Raw genomic sequence first — 22,029 nt, 5'->3', positions numbered from 1 at the left:
TTCTGTCAGTGTGGAGGTTAGCGTGTGTGTGTGTGTGTGTGTGTGTGTGTGTGTGTGTGTGAAGGTCACTGCAGATTCTCCCTCAGATTCTCCTTCAGTCAGCTCTGTAACTTTCCCGCGCATTTTAAAATACTAAAGTAATAAAGACTTACATTCCGGGCGGTGCTTCCCCTCAACACTGCGGAGATCAAACTCAACATCTTCCTCATGACACTAAACACACACACCGACTCACTCACACACGCGCACACACACACACACACACACACACACACACACCGACTCACTCTCTCTCACACACCGACTCACTCTCTCTCTCTCACACACACACACACACACACACACACACACACACACCGACTCACTCTCTCTCACACACCGACTCACTCTCTCTCTCTCACACACACACACACACACACACACACACACCGACTCACTCTCTCTCACACACCGACTCACTCTCTCTCTCACACACACACACACACACACCGAGTCACTCTCTCTCACACACCGACTCACTCTCTCACACACACACACCGACTCACTCTCTCTCATACACCGACTCACTCTCTCAGACACACACACCGACTCACTCTCTCTCACACACCGACTCACTCTCTCACACACACACCGACTCACTCTCTCTCACACACCGACTCACTCTCTGACACACACACACACACCGACTCACTCTCTCTCACACACCGACTCACTCTCTCTCACACACTGACTCACTCTCACACACACACACACACCGACTCACTCTCTCACACACCGACTCACTCTCTCTCACACACCGACTCACTCTCTCTCACACACCGACTCACTCTCTCTCACACACCGACTCACTCTCACACACACACACCGACTCACTCTCTCACACACCGACTCACTCTCTCTCACACACCGACTCACTCTCTCTCACACACCGACTCACTCTCTCTCACACACCAACTCACTCTCTCACACACACACACACACACACACACACACACACACACACACACACACACACACACACACACACACACACCGACCCACTCTCTCTCACACACCGACTCACTCTCTGACACACACACACACCGACTCACTCTCTCTCACACACCGACTCACTCTCACACACACACACACCGACTCACTCTCTCACACACACCGACTCACTCTCTCACACACACACACACCGACTCACTCTCTCACACACCGACTCACTCTCTCTCACACACCGACTCACTCTCTGACACACACACACCGACTCACTCTCTCTCTCTCACACACACACACACACAACGACTCACTCTCTCTCACACACCGACTCACTCTCACACACACACACCGACTCACTCTCTCACACACCGACTCACTCTCTGACACACACACACACCGACTCACTCTCTCTCACACACCGACTCACTCTCACACACACACACCGACTCACTCTCTCACACACCGACTCACTCTCTGACACACACACACACACCGACTCACTCTCTCTCACACACTGACTCACTCTCTCACACACACACACTGACTCACTCTCTCACACACCGACTCACTCTCTCTCACACACCGACTCATTCTCTCACACACACACACCGACTCACTCTCTCACACACACACACACACACACACCGACTCACTCTGTCTCACACACCGACTCACTCTCTCTCACACACACACACACACACACACACACACACACACACACACACACACTCTCTCTCTCTCTCTCTCTCTCTCTCTCTCTCTCTCTCTCTCTCTCTCACACACCGACTCACTCTCTCACACACACACACACACACACACACCGACTCACTCTCTCTCACACACCGACTCACTCTCACACACACACACACCAACTCACTCTCTCACACACCGACTCACTCTCTGACACACACACACACCGACTCACTCTCTCTCACACACCGACTCACTCTCTCACACACACACACTGACTCACTCTCTCACACACCGACTCACTCTCTGACACACACACACACCGACTCACTCTCTCTCACACACCGACTCACTCTCTCACACACACACACACTGACTCACTCTCTGACACACACACACACCGACTCACTCTCTCTCACACACCGACTCACTCTCACACACACACACCAACTCACTCTCTCACACACCGACTCACTCTCTGACACACACACACACCGACTCACTCTCTCTCACATACCGACTCACTCTCTCACACACACACACTGACTCACTCTCTCACACACACACACCGACTCACTCTCTCTCACACACCGACTCACTCTGTCACACACACACACACACACACACACACACACACACACACACACACACACACCGACTCACTCTCTCACACAGACACACCGACTCACTCTCTCTCACACACACACACACACACACACACACACACACACACCGACTCTCACACACACACACACACACACACACACACACACACACACACACACACACACACACCGACTCACTCACTCACTCACTCACTCACTCACTCACTCACACACACACACACACACACTATGGGTTGCCATACTGATCACTTACAAGCCCCAATGTACTAAGTGCAAAAGTTTTCACCCCCTGCCTCAGACTGAAGCTGTATCTTCACCTCCTAGTTTATCTACAGATCTCCTGTGCTGTGATGGTGCAGTTCCACAACTTTAGCTTCAGGTAACTTTACTAAATACTAGCACAGGTTCAAGCGGCATGCATCAAAAGTGACAAATCAGTGTTTCCCCCCAGTGGTGTGTGTAGTGTGTGTGTAGTTTATACAGAACCAACACTCTTTCTGTTCAGTTTATCTTCAGCTGGTTGATTAATGCAGATTTTTGTGGGTTGTGCCATGTGAATGATCTCTTATAACATGTATTAGTATAAATACACAGGTGATTATAGGAAATCATGCGTGCTGATTGGTCGAGAGATTCGGATTGTTTCTCAATAATCTCCTCGAGCGACTCGGCAAAATGGCGTCCAATCGCTTCGTCACCGTAAGTGTGGAAGAATTACAGATGATGAAAGAAAATGCTGTTCCTAAAAACACTAAAGATGCTCCTAAGTTTGGTCTAAAACTATTCAAAGGGAAGTGGGGTTGGGATTTATTTAATTGATTTCAGAACAAAGTATTTTATGTGACTCGGTGTAGATCAGTGACACAAGTCTGCGCCGCACAGTTAGTACACTTACATGAAAATTTTGATGATCACCCATGCATTTATACTGAAACAATTATCCACCTCAGGCTTCGTGAGGCTTTTTTTTTTTGCACTATATTTTTTGTTCTGTGTTTATAGTGCATATTTTTATGCTGTTTGCACTGTGATTGGAGTTGCTTTTTAATCTCATTGTACATGTGTATAGTGAGAGTAAAGGCATTCTATTCTATTCTAGTGAATATCGGTGAATAATAACCTCAACATCGACTTCATCTCAGATATTATTCACCTCGCCTTCAGAGAATAATTATTAATTAACACCCTGCAGGTATTAAAGCCTGACCCACACATCACTCACAGCTGTGTTTCCACAGAGTGCTGATTTACACACTCCTGAGCTTCAGCACCTTTTATATTTTAATAATTTAATCATTATCACCGCTGATCTGTTCCAGTTGGGTTGTTTTCAGACTTGTTATTTTCCCAGAGTCGGTGATGTTTGTTTGCTGATGTGTGAAATCTGTGTTCAGTCCTGAGAACTGATTCTTCATCCTACTGAAAATGGAGCTCTGGGGTTTCCTTCAGTCCTCATCATGTATGGAAGCTCACACCGAGTCACGTGATTGGTTACGCTTGTTGTGTTACTTCCTGTTCCAGGTATGGTGATGGAGGGAAAGGGCCAGCGGAGGTTTCGTTTATCTACGTGTGGTGGAGCTCCAGGCTGGAGGTGATGGAGTGAAGGTGAGAGTCTGGTGTTGGTGTGGAGGAGTGATGATGGTGTTGAGACTCTCAGATGTTCGTGTTGACAAAAACATGTCAAGAACAAAATGGACTCTCATCAGAACAATCAGAAAACTTACTGTATGGTTACTATCAATTACATTTCTTTGTTTTCTTTATTTTATCCTGAAGGAGTGAATACCTCTCCATTCTATAGATTAAGCAGCATTATTAGTAACAGTCTTGCACTTCTTGAATTGACAAATAATTATTATTAATTTATATATGTTTTTCTGGCAGCACGGTGGTGTAGTGGTTAGCGCTGTCGCCTCACAGCAAGAAGGTCCGGGTTCGAGCCCCGTGGCCGGCGAGGGCCTTTCTGTGTGGAGTTTGCATGTTCTCCCCGTGTCCGCGTGGGTTTCCTCCGGGTGCTCCGGTTTCCCCCACAGTCCAAAGACATGCAGGTTAGGTTAACTGGTGACTCTAAATTGAGCGTAGGTGTGAATGTGAGTGTGAATGGTTGTCTGTGTCTATGTGTCAGCCCTGTGATGACCTGGCGACTTGTCCAGGGTGTACCCCGCCTTTCACCCGTAGTCAGCTGGGATAGGATCCAGCTCGCCTGCGACCCTGTAGAACAGGATAAAGCGGCTACAGATAATGAGATGAGATGAGATGAGATGAGATGAGATATGTTTTTCTTACTTGGATAATAAAATGAGATAAAATGTTAGTTTGTTTAAATATACAGTATAAACATGTAATAAACACACAGGAGGAAACCACTGAAACAATCTGGCAACAGTGCCATCAGCGCATTTGGAGCTCACACAGACAGTCACAGCGCCGCCTGCAGGGCAGGATGAGTTCATACGGAAGTTAAATCCTTATAGCATGTGTGCAGTCAGTAATAACACACTTCCGCCAGCCCGGATGCGTTCATAATCAGATAACAATGTCTTCCCCGCCCACAGGCAGAAAGCCCCGAATCCAGTCCGGGATGTGTCCCGAATCGCTTCCTGAGTGCGCGGACGGAAGTCCCTGTGAAGCGGCGGCGCGGCAGTGATGAGCGCACGGGTGTAGGGAGCGGGGGTGGTTTCGGCTCGAGCCCCTCAGCTGCTCTGCTCCTGCTTCCGCCTCTGAGACGCACACGTGGAGTTTTCCTGTGCAGGAAGCGGCGGAGGCGCCATGAGCTCGAGCGGCGTGTGCAGAGGAGTGATGAGAGGAGGAGTGATGATGAGAGGAGTGATGAGAGGAGGAGTGATGATGAGAGGAGTGATGAGAGGAGGAGTGATGATGATGATGATGATGCTGTGTGCCGCCTGCGTGCTGGGTAAGAGCGCGCGCGCGGAGGAAGTGGACGGGAGGAGGGAGCGCGAGTGTTACAACTACGCAGGAGGCCACGTGTATCCCGGAGAGGCGACTCGAGTTCCGGTCTCTGATCACTCACTGCACCTCAGCAAGGCCAAGAGTGAGACACACACACCCCACTCACTAACACACACACACACACCCCACTCACTAACACACACACACACACCCCACTCACTAACACACACACACACGCCCCACTCACTAACACACACACACACCCCACTCACTAACACACACACACACCCCACTCACTAACACACACACACACGCCCCACTCACTAACACACACACCACTCACTAACACACACACACACCCCACTCACTAACACACACCACTCACTAACACACACACACACCCCCCACTCACTGACACACACACACACCCCACTCACTGACACACACACACCCCACTCACTGACACACACACACCCCACTCACTAACACACACACACACCCCACTCACTAACACACACACACACACCCCACTCACTAACACACACACCACTCACTAACACACACACACACACCCCACTCACTAACACACACCACTCACTAACACACACACACACCCCCCACTCACTGACACACACACACACCCCACTCACTGACACACACACACCCCACTCACTAACACACACACACACACCCCACTCACTAACACACACCCCACTCACTAACACACACACCCCACTCACTAACACACACACCCCACTCACTAACACACACACACCCCACTCACTGACACACACCACTCACTAACACACACACACACACCCCACTCACTAACACACACACACACCCCACTCACTGACACACACACACCCCACTCACTGACACACACACACACCCCACTCACTGACACACACACACACCCCACTCACTGACACACACACGCACACCCCACTCACTGACACACACACGCACACCCCACTCACTAACACACACACACACACCACTCACTAACACGCGCGCACACACACACCCCCACTCACTAACACACACACACACACCCCACTCACTGACACACACACCCCACTCACTAACACACCCCACTCACTGACACACACACACACCCCACTCACTGACACACACACGCCCCACTCACTGACACACACACACGCCCCACTCACTGACACACACACACGCCCCACTCACTGACACACACACACGCCCCACTCACTGACACACACACACGCCCCACTCACTGACACACACACACGCCCCACTCACTGACACACACACGCCCCACACACTGACACACACACACCCCACTCACTGACACACACACCCCACTCACTGACACACACACACACACACGCCCCACTCACTGACACACACACACACGCCCCACTCACTGACACACACACACACGCCCCACTCACTGACACACACACACGCGCCCCACTCACTGACACACACACGCGCCCCACTCACTGACACACACACGCGCCCCACTCACTGACACACACACGCGCCCCACTCACTGACACACACACACGCCCCACTCACTGACACACACACACGCCCCACTCACTGACACACACACACGCCCCACTCACTGACACACACACGCCCCACTCACTGACACACACGCCCCACTCACTGACACACACACACACACCACTCACTGACACGCACACACACACACACACACACACACACACACACACCCACTCACTAACACACACACACACACACCCACTCACTAACACACACACACACACCACTCACTGACACACACACACACACACACACCCCCCACTCACTAACACACACACCTCACTCACTGACACACACACACACACACACACACACACACACACACACACACACACACACCCCACTCACTGACACACACACACACACACACACACACACCCCACTCACTGACACACACACACACCCCACTCACTGACACACACACACCCCACTCACTAACACGCGCACACACACACACCCACTCACTAACACACACACACACACCACTCACTGACACACACACACACACACACACACACCCCACTCACTGACACACACACACCCCCCACTCACTAACACACACACACCACTCACTGACACACACACACACACACACACTCACTAACACACACACCCCACTCACTAACACACACACCCCACTCACTGACACACACACACACACCCCACTCACTAACACGCACACACACCCCACTCACTAACACGCACACACACACACACACACCCACTCACTAACACACACACACACACCCACTCACTAACACACACACACACCACTCACTGACACACACACACACACACACACACACACACACACACACACACCCCACTCACTAACACACACACCCCACTCACTGACACACACACACACCCCACTCACTAACACACACACACCACTCACTGACACACACACACACACACACACCCCACTCACTAACACACACACCCCACTCACTGACACACACACACCCCACTCACTGACACACACACACACACCCCACTCACTGACACACACACACACACACCCCACTCACTGACACACACACACACACACCCCACTCACTGACACACACACACACCCCACTCACTGACACACACACACCCCACTCACTGACACACACACACCCCACTCACTGACACACACACCCCACTCACTGACACACACACCCCACTCACTGACACACACACCCCACTCACTGACACACACACACACCCCACTCACTGACACACACACACACCCCACTCACTGACACACACACACCCCACTCACTGACACGCGCGCACACACACACACACCCACTCACTAACACACACACACACACCCCACTCACTGACACACACACCCCACTCACTAACACACACACCCCACTCACTGACACACGCCCCACTCCCTGACACACGCCCCACTCACTGACACACACACACGCCCCACTCACTGACACACACACCCCCCACTCACTGACACACACACACCCCCCACTCACTGACACACACACACGCCCCACTCACTGACACACACACACGCCCCACTCACTGACACACACACACGCCCCACTCACTGACACACACACGCCCCACTCACTGACACACACACGCCCCACTCACTGACACACACGCCCCACTCACTGACACACACACACGCCCCACTCACTGACACACACACACACACCACTCACTGACACGCGCACACACACACACACACACACACACCCACTCACTAACACACACACACACACACACACACCCACTCACTAACACACACACACACACCACTCACTGACACACACACACACACACACACACACACCCCACTCACTAACACACACACCCCACTCACTGACACACACACACACACACCCCACTCACTGACACACACACACACACACACACCCCACTCACTGACACACACACACACACACACACACACACACACACACACACCCCACTCACTGACACACACACACACCCCACTCACTGACACACACACACCCCACTCACTAACACGCGCGCACACACACACACACACCCCCACTCACTAACACACACACACACACCACTCACTGACACACACACACACACACACACACACCCCACTCACTGACACACACACACCCCCCACTCACTAACACACACACACCACTCACTGACATACACACACACACACACACACACACCACTCACTAACACACACACACACCACTCACTAACACACACACCCCACTCACTGACACACACACACACCCCACTCACTGACACACACACACACACACCCCACTCACTAACACGCACACACACCCCACTCACTAACACGCACACACACACACACACACCCACTCACTAACACACACATACACACCCACTCACTAACACACACACACACCACTCACTGACACACACACACACACACACACACCCCACTCACTAACACACACACCCCACTCACTGACACACACACACCCCCCACTCACTAACACACACACACCACTCACTGACACACACACACACACACACACACACCCCACTCACTAACACACACACCCCACTCACTGACACACACACCCCCCCACTCACTAACACACACACACCACTCACTGACACACACACACACACCACTCACTGACACACACACACACACCACTCACTGACACACACACACACCCCACTCACTGACACACACACACCCCACTCACTGACACACACACCCCACTCACTGACACACACACACACCCCACTCACTGACACACACACCCCACTCACTGACACACACACACACCCCACTCACTGACACACACACCCCACTCACTGACACACACACACACCCCACTCACTGACACACACACACACACACACCCACTCACTAACACACACACACACACCCCACTCACTGACACACACACACACACCCCACTCACTAACACACACACACCACTCACTGACACACACGCCCCACTCCCTGACACACGCCCCACTCACTGACACACACACACGCCCCACTCACTGACACACACCCCCCCCACTCACTGACACACACACACACACCCCACTCACTGACACACACACACGCCCCACTCACTGACACACACACACGCCCCACTCACTGACACACACACACGCCCCACTCACTGACACACACACACGCCCCACTCACTGACACACACACGCCCCACTCACTGACACACACGCCCCACTCACTGACACACACGCCCCACTCACTGACACACACACACACACACCACTCACTGACACACACACACGCCCCACTCACTGACACACACACACGCCCCACTCACTGACACACACACACGCCCCACTCACTGACACACACACACGCCCCACTCACTGACACACACACACGCCCCACTCACTGACACACACACACGCCCCACTCACTGACACACACACACGCCCCACTCACTGACACACACACACGCCCCACTCACTGACACACACACACGCCCCACTCACTGACACACACACACGCCCCACTCACTGACACACACACACGCCCCACTCACTGACACACACACGCCCCACTCACTGACACACACACGCCCCACTCACTGACACACACACACACGCCCCACTCACTGACACACACACACACACCACTCACTGACACACACACACGCCCCACTCACTGACACACACACACGCCCCACTCACTGACACACACACACACACGCCCCACTCACTGACACACACACACACACGCCCCACTCACTGACACACACACACGCCCCACTCACTGACACACACACACGCCCCACTCACTGACACACACACCCCACTCACTGACACACACGTCCCACTCTGACACACACACACGCCCCACTCACTCACAGTGAGTGGGGTGTGTGTGTTAGTGAGTGGGGTGTGTGTGCGCCCCACTCACTGACGCACGCACACACACGCCCCACTCACTGACGCATGCACACACACGCCCCACTCACTGACGCACGCACACACACGCCCCACTCACTGACGCATGCACACACACGCCCCACTCACTGACGCATGCACACACACGCCCCACTCACTGACGCACACACACGGCATGCCACTCACCATCATTAAAATCAATCAGACAGTAAAGTGTAGCACAGATGTGAATTAAATACACATTAATTTACAGATGTGTTTTTATGGTCATGAGTTAATGCCACTGAGTTTAGGACACATCACACTGTTCTATTTGTGTGTGTGTGTGTGTGTGTGTGTGTTTAAACAACTCTCACAGTGACAGCCGATAAAGTATGTCATTTTAATTCATTATTTTTTATTTCTTTATTTTATATTATTCTTTTAACAGGGACAATGCATATTAATAAAAACATTTACATGTAAATATGCAAGATTATAGCCAACGGCTAATTTGCATCTTTAGTCCCTGTGGCAGGTTGATCTTTGGAATAATAAAAATAATAATAATAATAAAAATAAGGTAAATAATGATAATAATAGTATCCAGGCATTAAAGTGCTTGAGTGCAACTTTTGATCAACAGGTCAATACAGTATACACAAACATATAAATAAGGTCAGGTAAAAATCCAGAATATAAACAATCATAAAGTACTTAAATGCTAAAGTCCAAGCATGTTAAAGTGCTATGCTTCAGTGCAAAAATGCTTTAGATGTTAAAATGCAATATGCAATGTCAAAAACAAGCTGATGTTACATGCTTTGCCTTTGGCCTATTTCTTGCACCAAAGTAAATGTACAGATGTTAAAGCACTAATTAACATGTATTTGGATGTATATTGTGTGCATTACTTAAAGTATTTACTCATAAGATTTATGTATAAATAGTTTGATCATTATTGCATGATTCAACACACACACGCTGTGTGAATCACATTGTTTCACACACTACAGGCAGAGGTGGACAGTAACGAAGTACATTTACTTAAGTACACTTTTTGAGTATCTGTACTTTACTTGAGTATTAATTTTTTTTTAAATTTATGACTTTAAGTTCACTACATTTGAAAGACAAATATCGTACTTTTCACTCCACTACATTTCTATCAAGGTCCTCGTTACTCGTTACTATGAAGCGGTTTTGAAAGTGTTTTTTTTCCTTTTCTTTTCTACAATATGATTGTTTTTTTCGCAGGTGACACTGAGAGCCGATCAGTAATCACTAGGGTCACGTCACGTCCACAGACTGTATAAAATCAATATCAGTGATTCCTCAGCAGCTTTACTTGAACACGATCAGTTGATGGAAGAATGGAAGGAGGCGGTTCTTCTGGAGAATGAACACATTCATGGCCCATGAACCCATGTTTCAGTTTTCTGAAAGGATTAAAGATTCGTTTCATTTTAAATGTTTGCTTTGTTTGCTGAAAACGAACCACATCACATAGATTAGGGATAAAATTAGCTCATGTTTTAAGTCGTTCAGATTCTGTAAAGCTGCTTTGCGACAATGTTTATTGTTAAAAGCGCGATACAAATAAACTTGATTTGATTTGACATCACGGCCTCCAAAAACTCACCATCCAACCCGCGGAAGGGATATAAACGTTTTATTCCAAGAGAAAGCTTGCAATGAAGTTGCCTGTGCTTTTCGAGCTAGCGATAATGTTGCCATAGCTATGCAGTCTGGTTAGTTAAATGACTTTCTATGGATTTGCCCGCCAAGTTGCTGTAGCCTTGTCCACTGCTAACATTTACACATCGCTAGGTAACTTGGACACTGTTAGTTAGCATGTAAAAACAGAGTTACGCTAACATGGATAACATTAACTTATCTGAAGTCCTGTCAGAAATATGTTTTAGCATAATCTTGCCAAATAAACAGAATGTATAAATCTTTCTTTTCTAGTAGCGTTAGCTACCCGATATGATTTTGAGTTTGAAAAGAGTTTGCCAGCATGTCAGGTGGAGTTTCACTGACTAGCTAGCTTAAAGGAACAGTCCACCGTATTTCCATAATGAAATATGCTCTTATCTGAATTGAGACGAGCTGCTCCGTACCTCTCCGAGCTTTGCGCGACCTCCCAGTCAGTCAGACGCAGTCAGACACGCTGTCACTCCTGTTAGCAATGTAGCTAGGCTCAGCATGGCCAATGGTATTTTTTGGGGCTGTAGTTAGATGCGACCAAACTCTTCCGCGTTTTTCCTGTTTACATAGGTTTATATGAGCAGTGATATGAAACAAGTTCAGTTACACAAATTGAAACGTAGCGATTTTGTATGCTATGGAAAGTGCGCACTATAATGAGAGGCATACTAACACCTTCGGCAGCGCATTGATATCTGAGCTCCGTATCAATGCGCTGCCGAAGCACGCAGAAGGTGTTAGTACGCCTCTCATTATAGTGCGCACTTTCCATAGCATAGAAAATCGCTACGTTTCAATTTGTGTAACTGAACTTGTTTCATATCACTGCTCATATAAACCTATGTAAACAGGAAAAACGCGGAAGAGTTTGGTCGCATCTAACTACAGCCCCAAAAAATACCATTGGCCATACTGAGCCTAGCTACATTGCTAACAGGAGTGACAGCGCGTCTGACTGTGTCTGACTGACTGGGAGGTCACGCAAAGCTCGGAGAGGTACGGAGCAGCTCGTCTCAATTCAGATAAGAGCATATTTCATTATGGAAATACGGTGGACTGTTCCTTTAAGGTTAAACCACCATGATGGCATAGCATGCGTTCATTTTGTGAATTCACATTTCTATCTTTGGTAACGGCGTTAGGTTTTGTAAGCGCTGTGGCAATAATACAGCGATGCGTTGACAGAAAATGTACTTTTAATACTTAAGTATTTTTAATAACTAGTACTTCAGTACTTTTAAGTAAAAATTTGACTGGACAACTTTCACTTGTATCGGAGTCACGTTTGACCAGTAGGATCTGGACTCTGACTTAAGTAATGAAGTTGGGGATTTGTCCGTGTCTGACTACAGGTTTATTAACACTCTCAGGGTCAGTAATGTAACAGAGCTGCAATAAAAACCTGAAATCTCACACAGTTTATTTCACATCAATATTAAATAAATATTTAGGTACAAAATTTTCAATGAGGGGAAAAAAATTCTGTAAAACTGTGAACACTGATTTAAAAGAATCATTTGCTTCCAATCAGAGTTTATACTTTTTATTAAAATTAAAAAAATAATGTTTGAAATAAATAGAAATATCTCAAAAAGTGTACTGTGACATCATTATCACACCAGACTGACCCTCCCCGACCCTCCCCCTGCACCCCACTGATTAAACCATGAAATATGTTCCGTTGTTGTGTTTATATATATATAATATGCACTATATTTACTGTATGGACAGAACTATTTTATTTATAAGCAGCAGCCACATGGACCCATAGGGGACTTTTTTTTTTTAAAGTGTCTCAGGTGAGTTTGTGTTTACACCTTTAATACAGGAGATGAAGAACAATTTGTTTGAATGAGGAAGAAATTTTCCATAAATATCCAACTGATCAATAATTCAATTCAGATCATCAGCTCATAAACGCAGCAGCACGCTGACAGCAGGGTTTCATCAGGATTTATAATTTACTTGTGAGAGAGAGAGAGAGATTAATCTGTGTGGGGTTTTTTTCTCCATCTTTCAGTCTCTAAGCCGGCGCCGAGTTGGGAGGGAACTGCCGTCATCAACGGGGAATTTAAAGAGCTGAAACTCTCGGACTATAGAGGCAAATATCTGGTGTTCTTCTTCTACCCTCTCGACTTGTACGTGTGAAAGAAAAAACCTGTTAAACATCTCACACTGATTTTACACACACACACACACACACACACACAGGTCCATGTAGATGTAGAGCTGTGTACAGACAGTAGATGAGTGACAGCTCCATCAGCCAATCAGAAACCAGATCCACATCTGACCTCCATCATGAATTGCTTTTTTCACCATGTAAATAATCAGTTTGATTAAAGATTTATAAACATCCTCCCCATTCAACCAATCAGAATTCATTAGAGCGTGTGTGTGTGTGTGTGTGTTTTCAGCACGTTCGTCTGTCCCACTGAAATCATCGCCTTCAGTGACAGAGTCCATGAGTTTCACGCCATTAATGCAGATGTTGTGGCCTGTTCAGTTGACTCGCAGTTCACACACCTGGCCTGGTGAGACCACACCCCCTACAGTGTAACCACACCCCCTTTACCCTCACTGCTCTCATGTGAGCTGACCTTTAAGTCTGACTGTTAATGCAGAGGAGTTTCATTTAGCACTGAATATTTCTAACAGCTGTTCCTCACTGTGTGCGTGCACGTCAGGATTAACACACCCAGGAAACAGGGAGGACTGGGACCATTGAAGATCCCCTTGCTGTCTGACCTCACACACCAGATCGCCAAAGACTACGGAGTCTATCTGGAGGACCAGGGACACACACTCAGGTGCGCGCACACATACACCCTAATGTTTAAATGATTTGTATTATTTTAATCAGTTTCAGTCTATTGTACTTGTTTTTTCCACTTCTGTAATCGTGTGTGTGTGTAGAGGTTTGTTCATCATTGATGATAAAGGCACACTGCGTCAGATCACCATGAACGACCTGCCTGTGGGACGCTCAGTGGATGAAACACTCCGTCTGGTTCAGGCTTTCCAGTACACTGACAAACATGGAGAAGGTACACACACACACACACACACACACACACGTGTCTGAGTTTCAGTATATAACCAGTGCTTATCTGCAGTATTTATTGTCACAGCCCTAACAGGTGTGTGGGTTTTTTTTCTTTTTTTGTGTGTTTTTTTTTAAATCAGTTTGTCCAGCTGGCTGGAAACCTGGCAGTGACACGGTGAGTGTGTGTGTGTGTGTGTTCGTTCTATGGGCTGTGTTCTAAACTACATTTTGTTTAGCAAGCAGTATAAAGCAACAAGGCTTAATCAGTTACTATGACAACTGAACGCATCCCAAACCCTTGTACTGGGTTTAACCCCATCCTGTCCTGCCTGACTGCTGTGCTATTTATTGTTTATGATGATATGTGGTCACAGGTGCTGAACAGTTGTCATGGTAACTGAGAGCGGTTTGAAGAGAATAACAGAATTTATGGTTACTATGGTAACTGTAGACGCTTTTGGACCAAACAAACAGTTGTAGGAACTCATTGAGAGGACCCGCCCCCTGGAGATTGCCCCCGAGAAGTACACAGCTTTAAGAGCGTGTTTCTGTTTGCAGTCGCCCCGTCAGTAGGAACGCAGGAGTGACGCGAGTCGGCGTATGAGCGTGACGTTAGTGAGAAAAGATGGCGAAGAATTTTATATTTCACTGAGATGCGTTAAAATCTCACTGTAGTTCCTCTGTCACACATTCACTCAGTAAACCCTGGACTTCACTCTCACTCCATTTCTCCCTGGGGTTTTATTTAACACTAACATTAAGAGCTGGTGTTTACACAGTTAACGGTTCACACGGATTTTTAAAACAGCAGTTGCTGATGCTGCATTGTCTCGTGTTGGACCAATCAGCATACACTTCCATCACTCATGGTTCCTCCTGTGCTGGGAGAGAACCTACCCTCAAGTAGGAGCTAAAAAGTCCCTCAGAACAGCGTTGTAAGAACCACGATCATCCTCAGGTCCTGCAGAGTGACACACAGAGCACAGGGAACTTCCTCCGACAGTTCTGAGAACTATAAGAATGTTCCTTCAGTCTGGAAGAGCCTTGTGGTAACTGAGTGGGACACAACCCATGGTGATGATGATGGGGTGTGTGTGTGTGTGTGTGTGTTTTATAAATATCTTTTGTTTTCTTATGCAGATTATTCCGGATCCCTCGGGCAAGCTGAAGTACTTTGACAAACTGAACTAACTTCCCTGTGTGTTAATCTCAGCAAAAAATGAAGTTTGATAATTTTGAGTTTTGTCTGAAACGACAGCATTGTTTATAACTGTGTGAGAGAGAAATGTGTGACTCTCCTGTTCATTTCAGTTTTAGTTCTGTGTTAGTGAGACAGAAACACACATCCCCCCGTGACATGAGTATCATTATGGTCTGATAAATGAAATAAAAGTTGTCGTTGGTTATTTTGGAGTCACTGTGTGTGTTTATGGACCAAAGAGAACATGAAATAATGTAATTCTGCACGCTGTATAATGCACTTTGACCACTAAGGGGCGCTGTAGGACTTCGTGTGTGTGTGTGTGTGTGTGTGGATAACTGAGTGAAGCTGTGCTGTTCATATTATCTTTATCATTGCACGCATCTGAAAAGATATAAAAGTTTCATTTACAGTGGGTGTGGGCGCTCAAATCTCACAAAGAAACCCAGCAGAAAGAAGGAAAATACTGGGGTCCCGACTGTCAAAGTCAAGTCAAAGTCCCTCTCATGCCAGAATCTGATTTTCCCAGGCAGGTTCCTGTCCCAGTACTAACGACCTCTTTAAGGCGTATGGGTGCGGCGCCAATCTCTGTTTCGATAGCCCTCAGCCTCTCGCCTGTACAGCTAGGGTTACAGTGGGGGGCGGGTCCTCTGATAACCACGAGAGTCTGACTTCCCTACTCGCATCTGTACTGCAGTGTGCCTCACCCGACAGCAGTAGGTACCATTTTTATGATGGTCTTTGGTACAACCCGACCGTGAGTAGAACTCGCGATCTCCTGGTCGAGAGGCAGACACGCTAACCACTAGGCCAACTCACAGTCCCAACTATAATCTGAATATATGCTTGGGAAGTTTAATTCAGCACACACACAAACCTGAAATAAACAAACAAAACATTAAATAGGATTTTTTTTAATTTATCAAAAGCATGACATCGTTCTGGAGTTTAAACAGATTAATTTGCCATTTCAAGAAACTAAACAAAAACAGCATCAACTCTGGAACAAAACAGCGTGTCTCACTGCAGGACGAGCTGTCTCACTCTCTCAGCCTGTCTTGCTGTCAGGCACTCGGGGATGTTGATCATTTCAGAGGTATTGGAGGAACAGATGAGGGAGTATTAAAGGCTGTGTGTGTGTCAGAGTGTGAGTTTACAGTGACAGAGCTCCTTGTACATTTGTCGGCGCAGTTTGGGCATGTCCTGCTGCGTGAAAACGAACGGCTTCTCCAACGCCAAACACTTACAGTACTGAGAGAGAGAGAGAGACTTTAATAAACAGTGAATAAATAAAGACACGGCCGTGTGTGTGTGTTTACAGATAGGACTGACCTGCAGGACAAACACACCGCAGTCACTGTCATTATTCTGCCTCGCTACATTCTGCATGCGCGCACACACACACACACTGATTACACACACATTACACACACTGCAGCAAAGGAATGTTTATAGTCATGATGATGCAAAAACAATCACCATTTTGAAGAAGCCTTTCCAGCCGCTGTAGAACTCTCTCTGCTCTCGCTTCATGGCCTCGGCCAGCAGGTACTTCATCACATGCTGAAAACACACACAGTGATGTAAATACTGTGATCAGGAGAAGCCGAAGGTGATGGAGGGATGAGTAGCAGGAGGATGTAGTGAATGTTGAGGGAGAGTGCGCAGTGACAGTGTTTAGGTTCCCTATGTAGTGAACACAACTAGGGTTCTTTCACACACACCGTGTTTAATGTGTTTGAACAGAACCCTGGTGTGTGTTTTCCTCAGTCAGGTGAGAACACACTCCGGTGATCTCATTCTGCTTCTGAGTGAACTCTTAGTGTGAAAGTCATCGGACTCCAAATCGACTCACTACAGGAAATGAATCAAACACACCGTGTGTTCTGGGTTGCTACGGTTTTTTTTCCTGTAGATTTTCAGTGAGCCGTGTTCTATAGATTAGAGAAAATAAAAAAAATGTGACAGAAAATATTTTAAACTTATTTATATAATTCTCAGATGGTTTATTTTGTTCCGACACTGTTCTGTGATTTGTGTTTTCTACACACATTTGTTGCTGTATTTCTGATCTGTGAATTAAAGCATTTTCAGCTCTACACACACACTTTTTTTTTTTGCTCTCTTTAACGATGAGCAGCATGAAACCAAGCTAAACAGCAAATGCTCCAAAAGAATCATTCACTCTGATTCAGCTTTGACAGACAGACTGATGGGCGTGAGGGAGTCTCAGCTGTTCCGGAATGTTCCAATCATTACAGAGCAACACTGGAGGGTTCGACAGTGCAACCTGAACCTTCTAGAACCCTGAACATCTCTGATCTCGTGCACTCTGTGTTAGGGTGTAGGGAGTAGAGGGCATGCACCTTTGGGCAGCGGCGATTCAGGGTCCTCTGGGAGTCAAAGTAGGTGATGATGCGCTGAGGAACATTCACACACACCAGAGACCAGTGAACCTCCAGATGGATGGGAATGAGCAGGAACAACTTCTGGAAAATATCCACCTACACACACACACACACAATTTTATGTAACTATGAAAATGATAACCAAAGTGAGAGTGATGACTGATGGGTGTGAGGAACTCTTATTGGTTCCTGACTTTCAAACACCCTGTGTACGTACACACACACTACTAACGTTTTTTGTCCAACGCTTTACGCCTTCATATCCCTTTGTCCTCAACTTGTCATAAAAGAAACTGTTGAAAAAGTAAACCTGAGAGAGAGAGAGAGAGAGAGATTAGTTATATGAAGAATTCACCAGTAAAGCCTGGGTACTGTGTGTGTGTGTGAGAGAGAGAGTGACTGAGAGACTGTAGGGGGGTGACCCACAGGGGGCGCTCCACTGGATTGTAAACCTGTCAGTAGTTTGTGTGAGAAAGTAAACAGTGTGTGATTTGAGACACAGCCCCATGTAATAAAAAGAGTCAATATCAGTCCTCACCTGATCAGGTACGGCATCCATCACCAAATCCCCATACATGTTCATCACCTGCAGGAAACACACACACACACACACACCTCATGAGACACGAATAAACACACTTTTTTATGATTATGATTATTATTATTATAATGAGACACCTGGTCGTTGAGCCAGTTCTGTCCATACAGCGTGCTCAGGTCATCCATTGTGAGAACGTGGCGTTTGTAATTAACACGGAACTCTCGCACCATGGCCGAGCCGGACATGCGCTGGAACGACTGCATTAAGTGCTGCACTATCAGCTTCCTGTTTCACAGAGGAACAGAACATTAATCTACACTCATCCACTTCCCCTCAGGAGTGTGTATTACCTGTGTGCGCGCGTGCAAGAGACCTGTGTGGATGTGAGAAGCTCTCGTTAAACACACTCTGCAGTTTGTCCACCACTTCGTCCAGGTGGATGGGGATCAGACTGCCGTACTGCTGCAGAAACTCATCCAGGAGCCCTGAGACAGACAGACAGACAGACCGTGTGTTTAATCAAACACAGCTGATGATCCTCATTTCTCATCTTTAATCTTTATCACTCCCACCTTGTACGTAGGAGATGTGCTCGCTGCTTAGCTGATTCTGATTGGACAGTTTTTCCTGAGGTCTCCGCTCCTCACCGTCAGCCACATTGGCTCTCTGTGTGCTCTCATTGACGGCAGGAAGTCTGTTTGTCCTGTTCAGGTCTGAGAAAAGCACAGAGTAGTTTAAAGTGAGAAGCTACAGCACGGATGAGTTCCAGCGCAGGTGTGTTAGTGCCTCTCAGGTTCCTGTTCCTTTTCCACTGGCTGTGGTTCAGATGGTTATTAATGCACCTCTGTACCATGCACTAATTTACACTCACCCCTGACAGGCCACAGAAACACATTATTTCGTAATAAACATGTTATAAAGCATGCCAAACGCACAAACCGACCATGTGCAGTTGCAGTTCTCGCTCCGTTTGTGAGGGCACTCTGTAGCTGCCGGTGTTTCGGTCGTCGGATCCGCCTTCTCCTGCAGGTCCACCTGTATCCCAAAGACCCCGCCCACTTGGATCGTTGTCGCCAGGTCCGCCAGTGCCACGCTAAAGTGTGGCGAATGTTCACACAACGGTGTGGCCTGAGCCCCCAGCTGGCCTGCTTCCTGTCCCAGAGTCCATCAGACCTTAGCAGGGCAGAGGGACTGAGCGAGTCCCTGGAGTCGAGACCCACAGGTCCACTGCTCTCCTCTGCTTCATCTCTCCACCTGAAAACCTCATCTGCATCTCCCTCATCCACATCCATTTTTTGGTCCTCTTCCACAGGGGCGGTGTACTCAGACCCCCACGTGTCCACGTCCCTGTCTCTGCGGTTCAGTTTGAGCTGTGCCGGGCTTATAAAGCGACCGGCCGCACCACCACTGACCTTCCTCACTGTCAGCTCATTGTTCCAGGGTGTGTGTGTCACACCGCTGTCTCTCATCGTCCACAGACCCCAGGAGACCTGCGCCAGCCTGCCTGCCTCCACACACACACACACGGATTAATAACTCATTTGTACACAAATAATTCAGATACTATATAAACTGTTTAGAAGAGCTTCAGAAATACATAACTGGTGATATAAACACAGAGTCCACAGTGCAACAGCGTAAAACCCAACCTGGTACAATTTTATATTCTTAAACAGTAAAAGCAATTAAAACCCATCAGACAGACAGACAGACAGACAGTGAATCCTAATACTGCATGATTACATGACAGAGATCATTGTTCCTGAGTTACAGATGAAGCTGAACGTTGCTCTTTATTGAGCAGAATTACACTAATGGCATTTAGCAGACTGTTAGAATATACCGTTTACAATAGCAGCTACTTTCTGTTTTCTTTAACACAGAGCCGTGATGCAGTAAAGCGCTCTGTAGCTTAGCTTAGCTTAGCTCCGGCTAGCCAGTGTTTCTGTGAGAGGAGCTCAAACACACGCTCACCTTTTACTGCGCCCTGCAGCCAACACCGCTGTGCCGATAAACCATTCACTGTCACTCAGAGACGCTGATTATAACCAGCAGAGCATTAGGACTTATTTTTGGGTCATTCATTGAGGAACTTGGCGCTTATTTACTGTGAAAACGCTTCCACTTCCGCCGCAAGGCTATGACGTCACAGCAGTGTCTCTGCAAACACTTCCGGGTTCATTGACGCTGGAGGACAGCGCTGTGTTGTGAAGTTTCAGCTGTTTAACGGTCTAAACCCTCTTGATTTACTACCCTTAATAACGCCTTTAAAATTAATTGGATAAAACAGTTTCTACATAATCCCACATCCACTTGGAACTTTATACCCAGGTACACTTTCTCTACGACTGGAGGCCTTGAATACGGACTCTTATGTGATTATAAAATAGAGAAACTTCCGCTAATCCTGTCCAGTTTCCATAAACACATGCTCTTGGCATGGTCATTAATTTATAAACACAATCTCCTCACATAGATGCTTCATCTGGAATAATCAGCACATTAAATCTAAA

At 47.5% G+C, this 22,029-nt stretch overlaps 2 protein-coding genes across 3 annotated transcripts; one reads left to right on the top strand and one right to left on the bottom strand.

The window, feature by feature from the left end:
* The first annotated feature begins 4,878 nt into the window (after positions 1–4,878).
* On the top strand, positions 4,879–16,772 carry prdx4 (peroxiredoxin 4). The gene is made up of 7 exons (XM_060913352.1): positions 4,879–5,352; positions 14,341–14,458; positions 14,738–14,854; positions 15,008–15,130; positions 15,237–15,367; positions 15,507–15,541; positions 16,507–16,772. The coding sequence occupies exons 1-7, from the start codon at positions 5,070–5,072 to the stop codon at positions 16,555–16,557; spliced, it is 858 nt and encodes a 285-aa protein (XP_060769335.1). The 5' UTR covers positions 4,879–5,069; the 3' UTR covers positions 16,558–16,772.
* Positions 16,773–17,465: 693 nt separating this feature from the next.
* On the bottom strand, positions 17,466–21,656 carry senp3a (SUMO specific peptidase 3a). Of its 2 annotated transcripts, none has more exons than XM_060913134.1 (11): positions 21,491–21,656; positions 20,460–21,024; positions 20,089–20,229; positions 19,890–20,001; positions 19,654–19,801; positions 19,514–19,561; positions 19,208–19,285; positions 18,934–19,071; positions 18,047–18,130; positions 17,900–17,950; positions 17,466–17,818 (listed from the first exon to the last, which is right to left on the bottom strand). In XM_060913134.1, the coding sequence occupies exons 2-11, from the start codon at positions 20,983–20,985 to the stop codon at positions 17,708–17,710; spliced, it is 1,437 nt and encodes a 478-aa protein (XP_060769117.1). In that variant the 5' UTR covers positions 20,986–21,024; positions 21,491–21,656; the 3' UTR covers positions 17,466–17,707. The 2 variants fall into 2 exon arrangements, with proteins under 2 accessions (XP_060769117.1, XP_060769116.1); XM_060913133.1 differs by having other exon boundaries at positions 20,460–21,020.
* Positions 21,657–22,029: the final 373 nt, after the last annotated feature.

The sequence above is a fragment of the Neoarius graeffei genome, chromosome 28 (assembly GCF_027579695.1).
Source record: "Neoarius graeffei isolate fNeoGra1 chromosome 28, fNeoGra1.pri, whole genome shotgun sequence".
Classification (NCBI taxonomy): Eukaryota; Metazoa; Chordata; class Actinopteri; order Siluriformes; family Ariidae; genus Neoarius; species Neoarius graeffei.
Note: the sequence above shows the minus strand (reverse complement) of the source record. Positions and strands in the feature narration are given on the sequence as shown.